Source organism: Monodelphis domestica, chromosome 7, assembly GCF_027887165.1.
Source record: "Monodelphis domestica isolate mMonDom1 chromosome 7, mMonDom1.pri, whole genome shotgun sequence".
In the NCBI taxonomy this organism is placed as follows: domain Eukaryota; kingdom Metazoa; phylum Chordata; class Mammalia; order Didelphimorphia; family Didelphidae; genus Monodelphis; species Monodelphis domestica.
The window spans coordinates 149,733,902-149,752,226 of record NC_077233.1 but is presented as its reverse complement, the minus strand read 5'-3'; the positions used below and the strand labels follow the sequence as shown (position 1 = coordinate 149,752,226).

General features: G+C 42.4%; 1 protein-coding gene across 13 annotated transcripts in view; it reads left to right on the top strand.

The window, feature by feature from the left end:
* The first annotated feature begins 861 nt into the window (after positions 1-861).
* TNRC6A (trinucleotide repeat containing adaptor 6A) overlaps positions 862-18,325 on the top strand; it is a 303,084-nt gene continuing 285,620 nt past the window's right edge. For 9 of the 13 annotated variants that reach the window (XM_056805837.1, XM_056805855.1, XM_056805848.1 and 6 more), the window contains exon 1: positions 996-1,019. In XM_056805837.1, the coding sequence (XP_056661815.1) occupies positions 1,011-1,019 (9 nt within the window). In that variant the 5' untranslated portion in view covers positions 996-1,010. Of the gene's footprint in view, positions 1,020-18,325 lie in introns of all 13 variants that reach the window. The other 4 variants (XM_056805845.1, XM_056805834.1, XM_056805836.1 and 1 more) reach the window with 3 other exon arrangements.

Genomic DNA, 18,325 nt, shown 5'->3' with positions numbered 1-18,325 from the left:
CCTTCATACAGCTTTGCAGACACCTATTACAAAGGCAGCTGTGTGTCCTGTGCCAGGAATTCAAATGAGGCCAGACTCAGGAGCCCAGTGTGCAACAAAGTGCAAAATACCCAGGTCCACAAAGGGAAATCGTTAGTTGTTTGGGGGATCTCCTAAGCTATGCAGTGGCAATCTCCCAATTAGCTAACTAATTGAGGAGCACAGCCCCTTACCCAAGGCCAGCGTCCCAGAATTCCCCACAGCAGGGGCAGAATATGGTAACCATCCTTCCCCTCTTACTCTCATGGTGAAACACAGTGGTTTTTCCTTGGCATCTACAATGTAATTGGAGATTTAATTTATAGCTTTGGGGTCATTTCCCTCAAAAATGAAGCTGAAGCTTTGGGGAATGAAACTATTTAAAAAAATAAATGTAATAGGAGGCAAGATTTTTTAAAAGATTTTAATTAAAATTGCCACTATGGAGAATATCTGCTTGTTTTCAGTGGGCAGAGGAAAAACACCGACAACATGGAGGAGGGAGGCACAGCATAAAATTATTAAAATAGTGCCAGGGGTCCTGACTTCAAAGGAGACACTGACGCGCAATGCTGCCGTACATTACTCAGCTGCCCCTTCTGGGGATTCGATTCTGGGAGCCCCAATCTAGGCACAAGCAAAGTGTGGAAGTCTGCGATGATGGGAGTCAGTTTCAATAGTCAGGAAGGAAACACATGCTGTGCGTGGCAGATTGTTAAATCAACCGCCTTATCTGCATTCCAGATTAGGGAGAAAAAACACCCAGATATGTACACACGCGCGCACACGCACACACGCACACACGCGCGTATACACACACACTCCAACCGAGAGCGAAATCCCTGGAGGAGGCAGCAAGGACAGAGACAGAGCAGAAGATTGCTGTAATAAGGGAACGACTCCCTCAGCTTGGAAGAAGGGGGTTGCACAGTGTTGAGGAGGTTCCATCCCATTCCATGAGCACCTAATTCCCCCCTGTAGCCAGATGGAAAATGGATCAGGTAGGGGCAACTCTACAACCCCCACGTCACCCCCCTCATCCCCGCTCTGGTTGAGGTTGGCCATCCATTGTGTTGGGTGGGGACAGGACTGAGTTATGCCTTCCCCAGGATTCATCGGTATGGCAGGAGCTCAATAGACCTGCAGTCACTGGAGAGCAACACAGGCGACGCTCTCCTTATTAACAAAGGCTGGTATTCAAATGAGGCTGGCATCTGTCCAAGTTGCAGCAGCTTATGAGGGGCGAGAAGGGGGCATTAAATATTCATTGAAATCTTGGCATTTCATTTGCGCTGCGGGTCTCCCCATCTGTACCCCTCCCTCCTCTCCTTCCATTCTGCCTTTTCTCCCTCTTTCTCCTTCTCTCTCCCTTCTTCCTTCCATCCTTCTGTTCTATTAGTTGGTTCTATAGATCGCCAGTCTCCCGCAGATATCAGCTCCAGCGTAAAGCAGGCATCAGTAGGGATGGGAGGGGGGGGGGGGACGGAAGAGTTAGGGGGGGAGGGGAGGTACTAAGTTTGCAGGGCTTTGGTTCAAGGATGCTTGGTGGTACTTGATCAGGTCTGTCTCATCACATGATGGGTGACCTTGATCATGTGATGACTCTGGCTGATGCTGAAGGTAACATGTGACTTGATCCTACGTGGGCTCCCCCCCAAAAAAAATTTAAATATAAAAATATAAGCAGGTTTGTGTCCTTCTCTTACCTGCCTTTCTATAGCATACTTCCCATCTTTTAGGCTGGTGAGAGACTGGATATAGGACATCCCTTGCTTCAGATAACCTGCCAGGGCTGGGTACCAGTAGAAGTGCCCCCTCCCCCTGAAGTGCGCTGAGAAACCCTGCCCTATAATTTTGCATCACGGCTCCCAATTTGGTAAGTTAAACAGATACTTTGAGCAATTAATTTGCGACAGTTTTCCTGGAGTAACTCATTAGCATGCATGGTGCAGTGCCATCTGTAAACTATATCCCGCCTCAGCTCCTACACTGGAAGAAAGATGCCCGCTCAGTAAGAGTGGCTGTCAAGCCATGCCGGGTGCAAGCAGGCTTTCGTCTGGGGAAGCTCTCATTGCTGTAAATTACCCTGGAAGGAGCCAGCATTCTTGTTCATTCTCTCATTCTCTCTCTGTCTCTCTCTGTCTCTCTCCCCACTTTTTTTCTTTCTCATTACCCTCTTTCCTCTTTTCTTTTGACCTCATCCTCATTCCTTTTTTTTTTTTAAACTACATTTTTATGTTCTTTCTCTCTTAGAGCCTCAGTGACACCATTCTAATGAATGAATGAATGAAAATGTTTTGACAATCTGTTCTGGAATGTTTTCAGCTGAGCGTTAATAGCGAGACAGACTGTGTCAGATTTTGGGATGGGCTATACTTGTGGGTGGGTGCAATTTCTTTATCCAATGCTGCAATTCAAAATTGCTTTTCTGCCAATGGTCCCAGCGGGCATTTGTTGGCACCCGAGCTAGGTTGGGTTGCTGGGTTCCATGGGTGACTGAGTTCTATTCCCTCCTCTGCACATGTCAGTCAGACAATATGGGCTGACTGCTCTCCAACAAAGACTCTGGTTTTCTATGGGGAAAATAAGCTTTTCCAATGGTACCCAAAGCCAAATGCGATCTGGTTTCACGGCATCTCATGCCGAGTTTGCAGAGATGCTTCTGGAAGAGGATGGGCTGTTCCTTGGGTTAGGCAGACTCGTCTCTATACACAAGTGGCCAGCCATGCAAGAACACTTAGCCAAAAGTAGAGAATTGTGGGGCGGGGGCAACAGAGTACATATTCAATTACGCAAGTGTCATTAGCCACCCGGGATCAGTTTGGTTGGTGTTTCAAAGGCAATTCAGGAGGACCTGAATCCTCAGTCATGCTGGTTCAAGTCAAAATCCCCTTTGCCTCTTCATTAGGATTCAAGTATCATGTCATCTCTGTGGAGACCATGGGAATGAGTGCCAGGCTAAATTAGTGTCTGGCGTGGCTGGCAGCCATGCTGAGCTAAGGGCAGCTGTGTGCAGGCTGTGACGGGTGGAGATGAATTACTGCCCCCAGTTCAGTAGCAGCCTTTGTTCCCTGATTATTGTCAGCAGAAGAATCAAAGAGAAAGGTAAAATTAACCCAATGCTATTTGTGATGAGAATGACAAGAGCCTAAGATTTACCCCCATGAAACCCAAAGGGAGGTTAAGACCTGTTGGGTGCCCTTTAAGTAACCATAGCTTAGTTAATTTGTTTCTTTTTCTCCTTGTGCTAATTATATAGAGAAGACTTTGAAGGTAAAATAGAAAATAGAATTGTCCTTCTGAAGAGATGCAGGAATGGATGAACTCCCACATGTTACAGTTCAGATAATTCTGATCAGAGGCTACCCCTTGAGTCATCTTCCTGCCTCCAGGGATATAAAAAGGGCCATGCAGGATTCTGAAGTACCGATAAAGTTGGGGGGTGGGGTAATTCATGCTAGGCACTGGGGAAGAGATGAAGATAAATGAAACATTGCCCTGAGGTAGCTTCCAGTCTAGATCAATGTAACACAAATGAGACCATGACACGTACATACATGGAACAATTAAATGCAAAGAGATCAGATAAAGGATAAATCACTTGCAGCTTGGGGTGGCTGGAGGATGGAATGGGAAAGCCTTCACTAAGGAGGTGTCATTTGTGTTGTCTTGAAGGACATGTGAGATGTCTATTGGCAGGGACTGGGCAGAAGGTTTCCTCCTGCCGTCACTGACTGCCTATGAGTAGATTGCCTCTCTGGAGACTGTTTTGGTTTGTTACCTTGTATTTGGGCTTCTGATATCAAAATTAATGAGTGGACTCACCTTTGAATCTACAAAGTACATACATGTGTACCTAGGAGTAGTCCATTCTTACATGTGTGGATATATGCATATTCTGTGTGTATATGTGTCCATGAAGTCCTCGTGCATTCTCATACCTCGCCATGGCTCATGAAGTATTGAAAAGCTATCCATGTTATGAAAGTAGACTACCGAGGTAGAAGCAGCATGGTCCTCAAGCAGTAGGATACTACATAAATCACGCTGGGTGTGCTCTCATTCAAACCCTTATTTAAAAGATTCCTACCCAGGATTCCTAGCCTCCAGTTTGCCTGTCTCTGGAGATGAAGTTTTTGGATCAGTCAGGATTTAAGGCCAGGTATCCCTCTGGCTTCGGTATCACCAGCTAGCGTAGCACCAAACTTTTCTGGTTCTGCTGGATACTATAGCAATACCTCAATGGTCCTTTGAAACATTGTGATTTATCCTTTTGTGGACTCTGTTCATCTATCACTGTGGCATATCAATAGTGTGATATCAGTCAGTCAACTGACTGAATTCCCAATTGAAAGTAGGGTGTTAATACCTGGGTGTAATTTCCCCATTGGACAAACTGTATATTTAAAGATTATGAGTCAAAAAAGGTACATGGTAAGACCCAATTAGTAAGTAAACTAACTGGACTGGACTGCATACCTTCTTTATGTTTATATACTTAGAATGCGGATGGAGCTGTGCTCAGGATCAAGGGTCTCTAACCTGGATGTTTGAGTAACCTGTGTAATTGGTATTGTATTCTCTCTAAATTCTGGGTATAAATTATATCCCAACTTCAACTCTCATAGACAAGTTGGGTGTCTGAGAAAGATTTTAAGGGTAACCCTGAAAAGCACTGAGGTTTCCTTTTTCTAATGCTATCAGCTCAAGCCCCCAATCCAATGTGTTCTTCCCAGTACCAATAGCCAACGATTAGCACCTTGTATAATTTAACCAGGGCAGCTAGATGGCACAGTGGATAGAGCATGTGCCCTGCAGTCAGAAAAACCAAAGTTCATTTTATCTTTACCTTATTCCAATAACCAATTTAAACACAAGTCTTCCAAAGTTATAGAATTCAGGTTCTCCCCCTCTCTTCTTCCCTCCTCCCTCCCAGAGCCAACAAGCAGTCTCACTGGGTTATACATGTATCATCACTCAAAATATATTTCTATATTATTCATTTTTGTAAGAGAATAATCTTATAGAGCCCAAACTCCAAATCATATACTTAAATAAAGTTGTGATAAATCATATATTTTCATCTGCATTCCCACTCCAGGAGTCCTTTCTCTGGAGGTGGAGGGCATCCTTAGAAAAGCCAAAGTTCAAATCTGACCTCAGACACTTACTAGCTCTATGACCCTGGGCAAGTCACTTAATCCCTACCTGCATAAAACTGGAAAAGAAATGGCAAACCACTCAAGTATCTTTGCCCTATGGACAGTTGGTTCACAGGGTCACAAAGAGTTGATTGAGCAACAACAATGATTTTACTCAGTTCGTATCAATTAGCTTTTACAAAAGGACATTTACTGAGAAGATAGCACATAAACAGATGTAAAAACACCTCCTTCCAATATGTGGAGAGACATTCTCCTTCCATACTACTTGGTTACCTGGAAGTGGGTTCACACTTAAAAGCAGTTTCTACAAAGATTTCACTTCACTAGGTTCACTTCTGAACACAGAACAGCCAATTTGGGTTTGCGGTCGAGAGAGAGAGAGAGAGAGAGAGAGAGAGAGAGAGAGAGAGAGAGAGAGAGAGAGAAAGAGAGAGAGAGATGGGTTCCTCATATCAATAATTCCCTAGACTACAGGTCTTTGCAGTGATGTCACTCTTTCTGGAAGCACAACAAAATAAGACCGGTCTGGGGTCCTGATTCCTAAGCCCCCTGAATTCATTGTTTCCATCTACAATATCACCACTTCCCTCTATTTCTCACTCCTCCGTCGAGGTGGTATCTTTGATTCCTATCTCTTTTTGATCTCTCATCTTCTATTGGCTATCAAGTCTTGTCAACTCCACTTCTGAAATCCATTCAATTAATCACAAAACATCTATTAAGCCCCTACTATGTGCCAGGCACCATGCTAAGCACTGCAGATATAAAAATGAGGCAAAAGATAGTCCCTGACTTCAAAGAGCTCATAATCGAATGAAGAAGACAACATATAAACAAATAAGTACAAATAAGCTATATCCAGGGTTCATAGGAAATCCCTGAAGAGGGAAAACATTTTGCCCCCTCCTCTATTCCTATTGCTACCATGCCAGGACAGGCTTTGATTATCATCTCCCTGGACAAATGCAATTACCTCCTAACAGGTGATCCTGTAGATTCTACACTCCACTTTCATCCTTTTCCCAAACTGATAATATGTATTTCTAGGACTCTCATGGGCTGCACATGCAGTTGGAGAGCACCTAAATAGCAGAAGCAGCACATGTTGGCTTACATCCTTCTACCTTCCTTAAAATGAAAGAAAGAAAGGAAAAAGGAGAGAAAAGCTCAATTCTGGACGCTGGTATTCCAAGCTCAGTGTCCTTAGGCAAAGACGGAGTGTAATATGGGAGTTGTCCATCAGATGGCACTATCCTCTAGACACCATAGTCTCAGCAGAGTCTGACGCACTTGGTGGAGCATCTACCTTCCATAGTGGCCAAGTCAGTTGTCTCCTTGTGACTGGGCAGATTCTGAACGTAGTCAGAGGAAATGATACAAACCACTGCTCAAAATTCTTTCAGAAGGAGAAATCCACCTCCCCTGTCTAGACTTTCCTTTCTCCATCAAACAAAGCTTCACATTCACAGAAGGGAGGCAGCCGCACAGTTTACTAGTCAGGAAAAATCAAACAGAAAACGTCTCGTGCTCCTTCACGAGCCCTCCACCCACTGGTCTCCCACAATTCCTTCTGACCACCCTCCCTACTCTAAGGTGTAACCAAAGGATTATGGAACAACCCATTCTGCTTCTAGCTCCAAGAAATAGAATAGAGCAAAAGATGTATGTGTGCATCCAGAGCCACAGCCCTGAGCCCAACCCTGAAAGTCCCCCATACAGCCAGTGCATCTACCACGGCAGCTTTAGGAGATGACATAGACAAAGGTCACACAAGAGAAGCAGTCATAGGTGGGTTGCAGTTAGCATCGCTGGGGAGAATAACTAAAATGAGAGAATATTTGTAAAGCCCCTTGAACTACCCTTACTGATGAGATCACATGTTTATTGATCTATTGGCTTGCAGATAGGCTGTACTTACTGTTTCCCTGCTTGTCCGTGTAGCAACTGAGAAATCAGAGGAGAGAGAACCCCAAACGTATGGCGAGGTCCCCTCGGGTGCAGGTGTTCGGCATTGTCACTGTGTGGCTCAAAAGGAGGCAGAGTTGACATCTCTAGATTCTTCTCTTCTGCCCCTTCTCCAAGGAAGGCTTTCATTCCTACCAGGAGAGGAAGCAGGAGATGGGGGCCAGAGGGAGCTACTCAGCTCTCCTCCAAGAAGGGGGTACTAGGCTAAAACCATACCTTCTCCTTTAAATCTTATTAGGCTAGGGGATATGATCAGGCTTCAGCTAACTTTTGATTGTTTTGTCATATGGAGGGCAAGAGGACCCCAAGCTCTATAGCCAAGGCTTGATTCCCTTCCCTATCAAATGCCAATTTCACAATGAACATACCTAGAAAATAGTAAAGAAACTCATTTATCCTGATCAGAGCAGAAGACATATATACATTATATATTATACATTAATGATGCAATATACAATTTATATATGATGAGAATTTATGGGTATTTTATATATTTATATATTCTTTTAATAATTTTTATTTTTATAAAATTTTAATGTTTTATTATATAATTTAATATTGATATATAAATCTATAACAATTATATATATATATTTATATATATATATGATGAGAAAATAGACCAGACAATACAGAGTGAAGGAGCTTTCCCATTGGGAGTGAAATAACTGAGCTTGGCCAAGTAAGAGGTCCTGAATCTTTCCCAAGGGAAGTGTAGCAAGCTAGGGGTGGGGACATGATGGAAACTGCCCACTCTTCTCATGTCTTCCCAAAGTCCTTTCTTTCAGCAACCTAAAGTGGGGTTGGCCTCTTCTGGCTACCTCAAAGCTAGGTGCTACCTCAAAGAAGACATTCACTTGGAGAGTCCCAAAGAGGGATTCCCACATGATGAGTCCCCAAAAAGAAGACTCAGAGGCCTGGTGAAAGATTGTGCTCTCTTATTTCTCACCAACTCTGCCACACTCCTCACACAAGGCATGGCCTCCATATCCTCCAAGAAGGAGAAAGTCCCACACTGATGCTTTTTGGAACTGGGGTTACATTTAAAACCCAAGTGTAGCCTACCATAGGGCAGCTGGGTGGCACTGCGTATAGTGTGGACCTGGAGGCAGGAAGACTTGACTTCCTGAGTTCAAATATGGCCTCAGACACTTAAAAGCTGTGTCACCCTGGGCAAGTCACTTAAACCCTATTTGTCTCAATTCCTCATCTGTAAAAATGGGCTGGAAAAGGAAATGGCAAACATTCCAGCCTCTTTGCCAAGTAAATGCCAAATGGGGTCACAAAGAGTTAGACAGGACCGAAATGACTGAACAACAAGTAATCTATAATAGCTATTATTTTTCAGTTTGTAAACATTCATCTTTCCTTTCAAAGAACTCTCACTTAGGGTCATGGCCTATAGGGGACTCTCCATATTCAAACTAACCCAATATACCATGCTATGCTAGACCCATAAATGAGAATTGATCCTACACTATTACATATAAACATAAACATACATTTAGTTGTTCTAGACCCAGAAACAAGAACTGAGCAGCAGCAAGATAGAAAGAACTTTAAACCTGGAGCTATGAGAACAGTTGTGAGACCCAGTTATGAAACTTCCTAGTTCTATGTACATGATCGTTCCTACTCTTTGTACCTCAGTTTTCTCGTCTGAAAAATGGGAATAATAATACATACAATGACTCCTTCACTAACCTTTTTTATAAACTATAAAGTAATATAGAAATGTGGATATTATTATTTTAATTATTCCTACCTGCCAAGAATTGTAATGCCAAGTAAGACCTTCTCTATTCACTCCAACAGATATTAATAAGTAGATCTGACTAATGAGAATTTGGCAAAAGTCAAAGGACATATGTAAGTCAGAGGAGCTCAGTTAGTAGCTGAAGGAAAACCACTGGGATTTTTGGATGCCCTTATAAAGAATCTCAAGAAATAAAAATGCAAACCATCTCAACTTCTTCTTCTAAACTTCTGACTTCTAAACATATCGTTTCATTTCATTCCATTTAAGTAGGACAACAAGATGTTTATGCTTTGGGTTGGTGATGCAATAGGGAAGCAGGTTTATTTTTAGGCTTCTAATATAGAGATTGGAAATGAATGTTTCCCATTCTGTTCATAGCTTCTCTGCAGACTCACAGGAAAATGGTTGAGTCTGTTTTCCTTTTTATATTTGGAAATAATGACAGTATTTTTCATCATATCTCCCTTGGAACTGTAGTGGATTGTTGTATTGATCAAAGTAGCTGAATCTTTCAGAGTCGGTCATCATTACAATGTTGCTGCTACTAGGTACAATGTTCTAGTTCTGCCCACTTCATATCAGCTCATACAATCTTCCAAGGTTCTTCTGAAACCATCTACTTTGTCATTTCTTTTTTTTTTAACCCTTACCTTCCATCTTGGAATCAATAGTGTGTATTGGTTCCAAGGCAGAAGAGTGATAAGGGCAAGGCAATGGTGGTTAAGTGACTTGCCTAAGGTCACACAGCTGGGAAGTGTCTGAGGTCAGATTTGAACCTAGGATCTCTTGTCTCTAGGTCTGGCTCTCAATCCACTGAGCCACCCAGCTGCCTCCTTCCACTTTGTCATTTCTTATAGCACAATAGTATTTCATCACAACTTATTCAGCCATATCTCAATTGATGGGCATTCCCTCAGTTTCCAACTCTTTGCCACCACAAAGGCTCTGGAACCACTAAATCATAACCACGGAACTAAATGGCCTCTAAGATCCCTTCTAGTTCTTATGATAAGTGATTAGAAAGTTTGGTCAAAAATACTACTAGCCAAGGACTGACACCTTGTTCTGCTTCCTGAGATTCTCCATTCAGAATAGCTTGTTTTTTGCAAAGAATTATGACAAAAATGGATAAGATAAAAATTTTCATCCTAATGGAACTCAAATCTCAACCCCTATGTAAATAACTAGAGTACAAAATTAGCATAGCACTACTATGACAGAAGATAAAGATCTAAAGGAAGAAAAGTCATTAAGAACTAAAGGAATGATCAGGAAAGACTTCTTGGAGAAAAATCTGGTCTGTGCTTTGAAGTTTGGATAGGATCAGGGGGGTGTTGGAGCCTAGATTAAACCTGCTTGCAAGAGAAAGTGACTGTCAAATTTTCAGGGTGAACATTTATAACTCAGATATTGGCAAATGCTATAAATCAGGACTTGATTCACTGTTTTGTGGCTTGTCTAGACTTAAGAAAGTAATAGAAAATAATGATGTAGATTAAACTTAAAAGTGTGTCCTGTATGCCCCCATGCACTAGGTGACTCAGTGGATAGAGAGCCAGGCCTAGAGTCCTGGGTTAAATATGGTTCCAGACACTTCCTAGCTGTATAACCCTGGGCAAGTCATTTGGCCCTCATTGTCTAGCCCTTATCACTCTTCTGCCTTGGAACTAGTACAGGGTATTGATTCTAAGATGGAAAATAAAGTGGTAGGGGCAGCTGGGTGTCTCAATGGATAGAGAGCCAAACCTAGAGACAGGAGGTCCTGGGTTCAAATCTGACCTCAGACACTTCCTAGTTGTGTGACCCTGGGCAAGTCACTTGACCCCCATTGCCTAGCCCTTACTGCTCCTTTGCCTTGGAACCAATACACAGTATCAATTCCAAGACGAAAGGTAAGGTTTTGTTTTGTTTTTTAAGAAAGATAAGAAAAAGAAACTAAGTTGCTGTGTTGTTTTTTTTTTAAGTGTGTCCTGCATACATTTTTACCCACAAGAGACAGTTGTTAAACATTTAGCAGCACACTCTGGATAATATTTAAATGGGTGGCAGGTAGGTGGAAGGTGAGGATAGATGGGAAGGAAACCGAATGTAATAACGTGAGCAAAAATAAGCAGGAAAGTAGAGGATGGTGGGCAAATCAGTACCATGAGTTAAGACTAAACAGTTAAAGGGCTCCCAGACTGTGGAAGGCCTTCAATGCTCATTCTGAAATCAAATAAAAGCCAGATGTAAACAGAAAACTGCTCTTGTGGAAAAGTCTTTAGATGAGCTTATCTGGGACAGGCAGTGAAAGTAAGCAGATGTGAACATGGGAGTGCCACATAAACAACATCTGTACAGACTACAAAATGCCATCAAAAACTCTTACTGTTACAGCAGCTCTCAACTCAAAAGGGACAGATGAGCATGGATTGAAAATTGTTCAGTGGATAGCTAGGCACCTGGGGGCTAAGGAACTCACAACGTATTTAGCAGCTAACCTGGAACAATTCCCTTGACTTCTCTTGATTTCACTCCCTAATCTGTCAAATAAAGAAAATATTACTTGCCCACCCTACCTCCCAGCTAGACTAAATGAGATGAAGTACATAAAAAGGACTTTGGAGACTGGGAGGGGACTTATAATCCCAATGTGCTAAACACCAATGTGTCCAGAAGCCATAGAGGTTCACAGATTTCTGGCCGCAGTCTAGAACCAGGCTACCACGGATGCCATTTAATGTTGCTAACCTGAAAAATGGGAAGAAGTAGATGACAGACAGGGCAACCATACTGGCAAGTTGGCAATGAATATGAGAACATATGTTCGTCTCCTCTCTGCTTTTCTCAACTTTTTCACCCTTGTGGAACATATTTCTAACTTCCAATTAAATGCTAAGAGGAAAAGTGAGTTTAGCTGATGGAACTCCATTTTACAGCTAACTTTGCACGGAAGCTGCATTCTCATCTAATGAGTTAAGCAAGATAGCGTATTAAAGTGCTTGGAAAACCTTGAAGTATCATATCAATGCTATCATCACTTTTTCTTTTTTTCTACTTTCTTTGTTTTCTTTTTTATTTTAATAGCAAATTTCCACATAAGTGTTCCAAAGTTATATGATCCATATTGTCTCCTTCCTTTCTTCCCTTCCCTCTCTTAGAACTGACAAGCCATTCAATCTGGGTTATACACGTATTATTACACAAAACATATTTCCGTATTATTTATTTCATAAGTGAATAATCTTTTAAAATCAAAACCCCAAATAAGCAAGTGATAAATCATATGTTTTCATCTGCATTTCTACTCCAAGAGTTCTTTCTCTGGATGTGGAGAGTGTTCTTTCTCCTAAGCCCTCAGAATTGTCCTGGATCACTGTATTATTATTAATAGCAAAGTCTATCACATCTGAGCATCCCACAATATTGCAGTTACTGTGTATAATAATCTCCTGGTTCTGTCTATTTCACTCTGCATCAGTTCATGGAGGTCTTTATAGTTCTTTCTGAAACCATCCTGTTCATCATTCCCAATAGTATAATAGTGTTCCTGCTATCATCCTTATAGCATGATAACTGTAGTTTGTGCCTAGATCTCTTGGCAGTAGGCGCCACTAAATGTGGTGAGGAGAGGTCTAATCCCTAACACAGGCTGACGAAGGGACCCTCTGTGTAGCCTGGCAAGCCAAGCTGATCTATGCATAGGTCCAAATTCTCAAGTATTAGAAGTGACTTAAATGTGGACTTCCAAGGCCACGGGTATTTATGAAGAATGCACACAGGGTCAGGTGGAAATGAGCAAGCTCACATCTCCAAACCCTAAACATCAGCTTCCTACACCATCAGGCATACAAGAGTCCCCATTCATAGGAAGTGTAGGAAGCAACAAGCAGTACATTTCTCCGGCACTGAACCAGTTCAATATCTCCCTGAAGGGGAGAGGATCTTCTCCTCCCCAGAGGATAGATAGAAGGGTTCCACACAGGTGGTGTTTTCTCTGAGGCTACCAAAAAGAAAGATGAGAGCCAAATTCCCTGAGCTCAACTGGGGATTTATGGCTCTCTTCCAGGAGTGATTTCCTCCCCAGCTTTGACCTTACAGAGTATCTCCAAGAAGGAGCCAAAAGGCAGGAACTAGAGAAAAAAAAGCCACATGTCTGCATTATCTCAGAGGTGGGAGTCAGGGTGGGGTAGGGGTGGAGGCTAAAGGAGGAAGGCAAGGGGAAGGAAGGTTAGAAAGAAAAGAGGCTAAAAGGAGACTGATTCCTGGGAAAGAGAAACCAGAGTAAAAGAACAATGCCTAAGTCAGCCCATAATCATTTAACATATAAAATATAAAAAGACTCCCTACAGGATTTGGGCTTTCCAAACTGTTTCTTGGGACAGCAATACAGTTATTGCCTTCCACATGCCCTATGGGTTCAGGACAATTTTCCAAATTCATATCTTGAAGCTAGTGAGCTCTTTGAGAGTAAGGACTGTCTTTTGCCTTTCTTGATATTCTCAGTGTTTAACCCAAAGCCCTGCACATAGTAGACACTTACTAAATCCTTATTGACTCACTGATTAACAGCTGAAGACTTAGGTCACAGATCATAGATTTGGGGCTGGAAAAGACATTAGAGGTCATTTAGTCCAACCTCCTCATTTTATAGACAAGAAAATAGAATAAAATGATCTTCCTATGGGAAAAAACACAATGGATAGCTGTAAGATTGAGTCTCCTCATTAGAAGTCAACTTCTCTTTCTATTATACAACATCAGTCTTCTGATCATTTCCAAGACTCCTTGGTTGACCACTGAATACCTTCCTATATATTTTTCAGAGAAATTAGTTTAAAAAAAATTTCCCAGTTTCTTGCTTCCCTTCTAATCTTGGTTGCATTGGTTTTGTTTGTACAAAACCTTTTTAATTAAATATACTCAAAGTTATTCATTTTACATCTTGTAATGTTCTCTATCTCTTGTTTGATCATAAATTCTTCCCTTCTCCTTAGATCTGACAGGTAAGCTATCCTATGTTCCCCTAATTTACTTATAATAAATATCGCCATTTATGTCTAAATCATATATCCATTTGGACCATATCTTGTTATTTAGTTTACATAGATTTAAAGACTATTAGGAACTTTTAGTAACAATAAATAGAAAGCTGTAACCCCATATTTGTATAGGGTTTTGTTCTCTCTAAGTTGCTTTTACTACAACAATAACCATAACTCCCATTTCTACCATGCCTTGCCATTTACAATGGGTTTTTACTACAGCAGCCCTATGGATTGGGGAATGAGTATTATGATCCCCATTTTATAGATGAGGAGATTGAGGCTCAGAACCACGAAGTGACTTTTGCCTACTGGCATGGCTAGAAAGGTCCAAAACAAAATATGAGTTATAGCTTTCTGACTACAAATCCAGTCCCCCTTCTCATGGGCCACTCATTATATCAATGGAACCCAACAACAATGTCACAGTTATCTATTATGTATCTATTACAACAGGGCCATTATCTACTTTTGACTACTAAGGAAACTCTAGTTCATAGAGACTGTCCCTTACTAAATCACACAGCTAGTTAATGGCTCTGCCTGGATTAGAACCTGTGCTGCCTGACACTTGGTCTTCTCTTTTTTTTATTCTACTGTATGATGCTGGAGCCATTCGTTAGCTAACTTTGTCTTCACATCATTAAATTAGGATGGATAATGAATATAAATGAATGAACATTTTTTAAGCACTTAGGATACAAAAAGAAAAGCAATATCTCAAGGAGCTCACATTATATTAGAGGGAAGTAACCCTTATTGGATCCTCCAATCCCATGCAAGCATTCAAGCTAACAAAACATTGAACATAGATTTATTTAGCCTGACCAAAAATGCAAAGTACTCCCACTCAATCCAAGAATTGCAGTATATCAGCATTGAAGGAAACCTAAGAGACTAGCTAATATAATTCACAGTTGAACAAGGATCCATTCATTATGTGATAAGTGAAAAATATTTCCAGTTACAGCCTAAGGCAGTCCATTCTACTTTGGGCCAGTTCTTGGTGTTTTGGTTTTGTTTTTTAACCCTTACCTTCTCCCTTAGAACCAAATATTGGTTCTAAGGCAGATGAGCCATAAGGAATAGGCAATGGGGGTTAAGTGACTTGCCCAGGGTCACACAACTAGGAAGTATTTGAGGCCATATTTGAACCCAGGACCTCCTGTCTCTAGGCCTGGCTCTCCATCCATTGAGCTCTTACTGTTAAGTTTTTTCCTTATATCAAACTCAATTTGTCTATTAGAAACATCGACCAAAAAAACATTTCTTAAGGACCTCCTTTGCACTAAGCACCATGGTAGAAGCTAAGGATAGAAAACCAAAAAGAAAACAAAACCTGCTCCTAAGTTTACATTCTTTTGGGGGAAATAACACAACCATAAGTCTCCCTGAAGTCTCAGCCTATTACAGCCTAACACTTCACTAATGCTCTTATATTGGAACAGGAAAATCAATCATCAGTGCTTAGAGGGCAGCCAAATGACAGACAGAACTATTTGGTGTAACTGTATGATTTGTAGGAAGAATAGAGGCTGGGCAAGAATCTGTGTATGTGACCAGATTGAGAGGAATTCCAGGATCATACTTGAGTGTGTATTACTGTATGAATCATAAACATGTTCTTATGGGAGCAGCTGGGTGTTCAGTAGGTAAAGAGCTGGGGATGGAAGACAGGAGGTTCTGTGTTCAAATCTGACCTCAGGTACTCCCTAGCTGTGTGATCATGAATAAGTCACATAACCCCCACATAACCCTAGCTTCTTCCTTCTTTTCTGCCTTGGAACCAATATAGAATATTGATTCTAAGAGGGAAGGGAAGGATTTTAAAAAAAAAAATTTAAAAAATAAGTGTGGGGGGCAAGTGGGTGGGTCAGTGAATTGAGAGTCAGGCTTAGAGATGGGAGGTCCTAGGTTCAAATCTGACCTCAGACATTTCCTAGCTGTGAGACCCTGGGCAAGTCACTTAACCCCCATTGCCTAGCCCCTACCTCTCTTCTGCCTTGGAACCAATACATGGTGTTAATTCTAAGTCAGAAGGTAAGGGTTTATTTTTTTTTTAATACAAACCTTTACAAGTCTATGAAGAATAAATATGAGAAAGTGTAGAGAAGGAGGACACTAGTAACTAGCTGGGAAGCTTAGGAGAAGCTTTATGTACAAGATAGTCCTTGACCTGGGTTTTAAAAGAAGAAAGGGACTCTGTGAGGTGGAGGTAAGGAGGGGTACTTTCCAAGTATGGAGGACAGCCAGTACAAAGGCATGGAGTTGGGAGATTGAGTGCCATGTGTAAAGAACATCAAGAAGACCAGTTTGACTAGATCATGGTGCCTACGAAAAGGAAAAGGGAGTCTAACCCATGTTGGGGTGACAGGGTGTACCCTAGTGAATACCGATTCTCTTACGTTATTTCTAGGACTCTTCCCGTAAGCTAACGGAGTCTGAATCTGCCATTTTCTTTGCAACCTCTCAGAGTGCCTCTCCTCCGCACTGGCTCTGCACCGTGAGTGCTCAAAAATTACTGGTGACTAAACACTATTCCTAGTGTGGACAAAGTATAAAAAATTGGTAAAAGGTGGCAGAGGCTAGAATGTTCAAAGGCTCTGGCTTCGAATTATCTTTCAATGTAATAAGTGAAAAGAGCAGCAGGCTTCCAACCCAAGATACTCTAAAGGGTGGGATCTGGAGGCAAAAATGAAACAGACCTTATTCTCAAATAGAGAGGTAGTGAGTTCCCCATCCTCTAAGCAGAAGGTCTCAGGAGTATTAGATGATTGATTAGAGGTCCACCAACCCCATCATCTATCAGTTTCCTGGAACATGCCACATAGGTGATCACACATGCATGTTATTGTTCTTCAGTAGTGTCTGATCTTCACGAACCCATCTGGAGTTTCCCTGGCAAAGATACTGGAGTGGTTTGCCATTTCCTTCTCCAGCTCATTTTACAGATGAAGAACCAACAGGGTTAAGTGACTTGTGCCCAAGCTAGTAAGTATCTGCAGCTAGATTTGAACTCAGGAAGATCAGTCTTCCTGGCTCCAGCCCTGGTACTCTATCTTCCACACCACCAAGCTGCCCCATATGCATATTAAAGGCTTCCAATTCCCTGGCCATTCTCTAAAAAAAATCCATCTCTAGATGGATTGCCTCCCCATCTCATCCACTCCCTTGCTTCTGGAGATATCACATAAAAGAACAATCCATCTCCTGCAGCTCTCAATACATTTCCATCCTCATTCACTCTGATATCAGCTCCTTGGCAGGAAGTGCTGAGATAGTAGGACATTGGAATCTATTTAAAATACAGACATGGCCTCAGTTCCACCCACAGCATCATTTCCCCTTAAAGATAAACAGTTAAGTAACAAAGATGTTACAGCCAGAATTTGGGGGAGTAACGCCTGCTTGTTCCTTCCAGGGCCAGGACCCATCCTGGAAGCAGAGCCTCCTCACTAGTCTTTTCAGGGTTACCCCCAGCTAGCAGGGACTCCATAATCTGAGGGACACCCAGAGCCTCCAGCATGTCCAAAGGGGCTTCAGCCTTGTGACCCATCCCTTTCCATCTAGCTGCTACAGCCCATATTTCCCTTGCTGGTGCCTTCCATTTTCTCTTGGAGGCTGTCCTATTACCTTCCTCCTTTTAGTATTCAGCTCCTTTCCCCACTCCAACTGAATCCCTAGCACTTGACCTATTCATTTGTTCTCTCCCTTTTCTCACTTTCCCCCTGACCCTCTCATTGGCCAGTGCAAAGCAAAGTGTTTTCCACCCTTTCCTGGCATCAGTGAAACCCACAGACCTCAGACTCCTCTGCAAGGCGTCTGTTAACCCTGTCAGTGCCAGAGCTATTCCTTGGGTTCCAACACTATCCCTTTTTTTGTTTCTTGAACATGCTAGTGTAATGTGGGTAAACAGGTGAGCCCTCCCTCTCCCTCCCCCCCAAACACAGGACCCAAAGCCAGTTCTGATGGGGCATGAGGGCTCTGATAGCAGTAATAGGCTTGAAGTGCTGGGATGACACAGCAGTCTCTCGCTCCCTCTCCCTTCTTCCCTTCTCCTCTCCCTCCCTCTTCTTCTCTCTCCCTCCCTCCCTCCCTCCTTCTCTCTCCTCCTTCCCCCCTCTTCCGTCTCGCTCCTTCTCCCACCATCTCCCTCCTGCCTCCCCCTCCCTTCCTCCTCTTTCCCCATCCCTCTCTCTCTCCCCCTTTCCCCCACTCTGTCTCCCTCTCTCTCTCCCCCACCCTCTCTCCTTCCTTCCATCTCTCTCTCTCTCTCTCTCTCTCTCTCTCTCTCTCTCTCTCTCTCTCTCTCTCTCTCTCTCTCTCTCTCTCTCTCTCTCTCTCGCAAGGGAAGGAGGGAGATGAATTTATGAGGATTAGTCACTGAGCCAGAA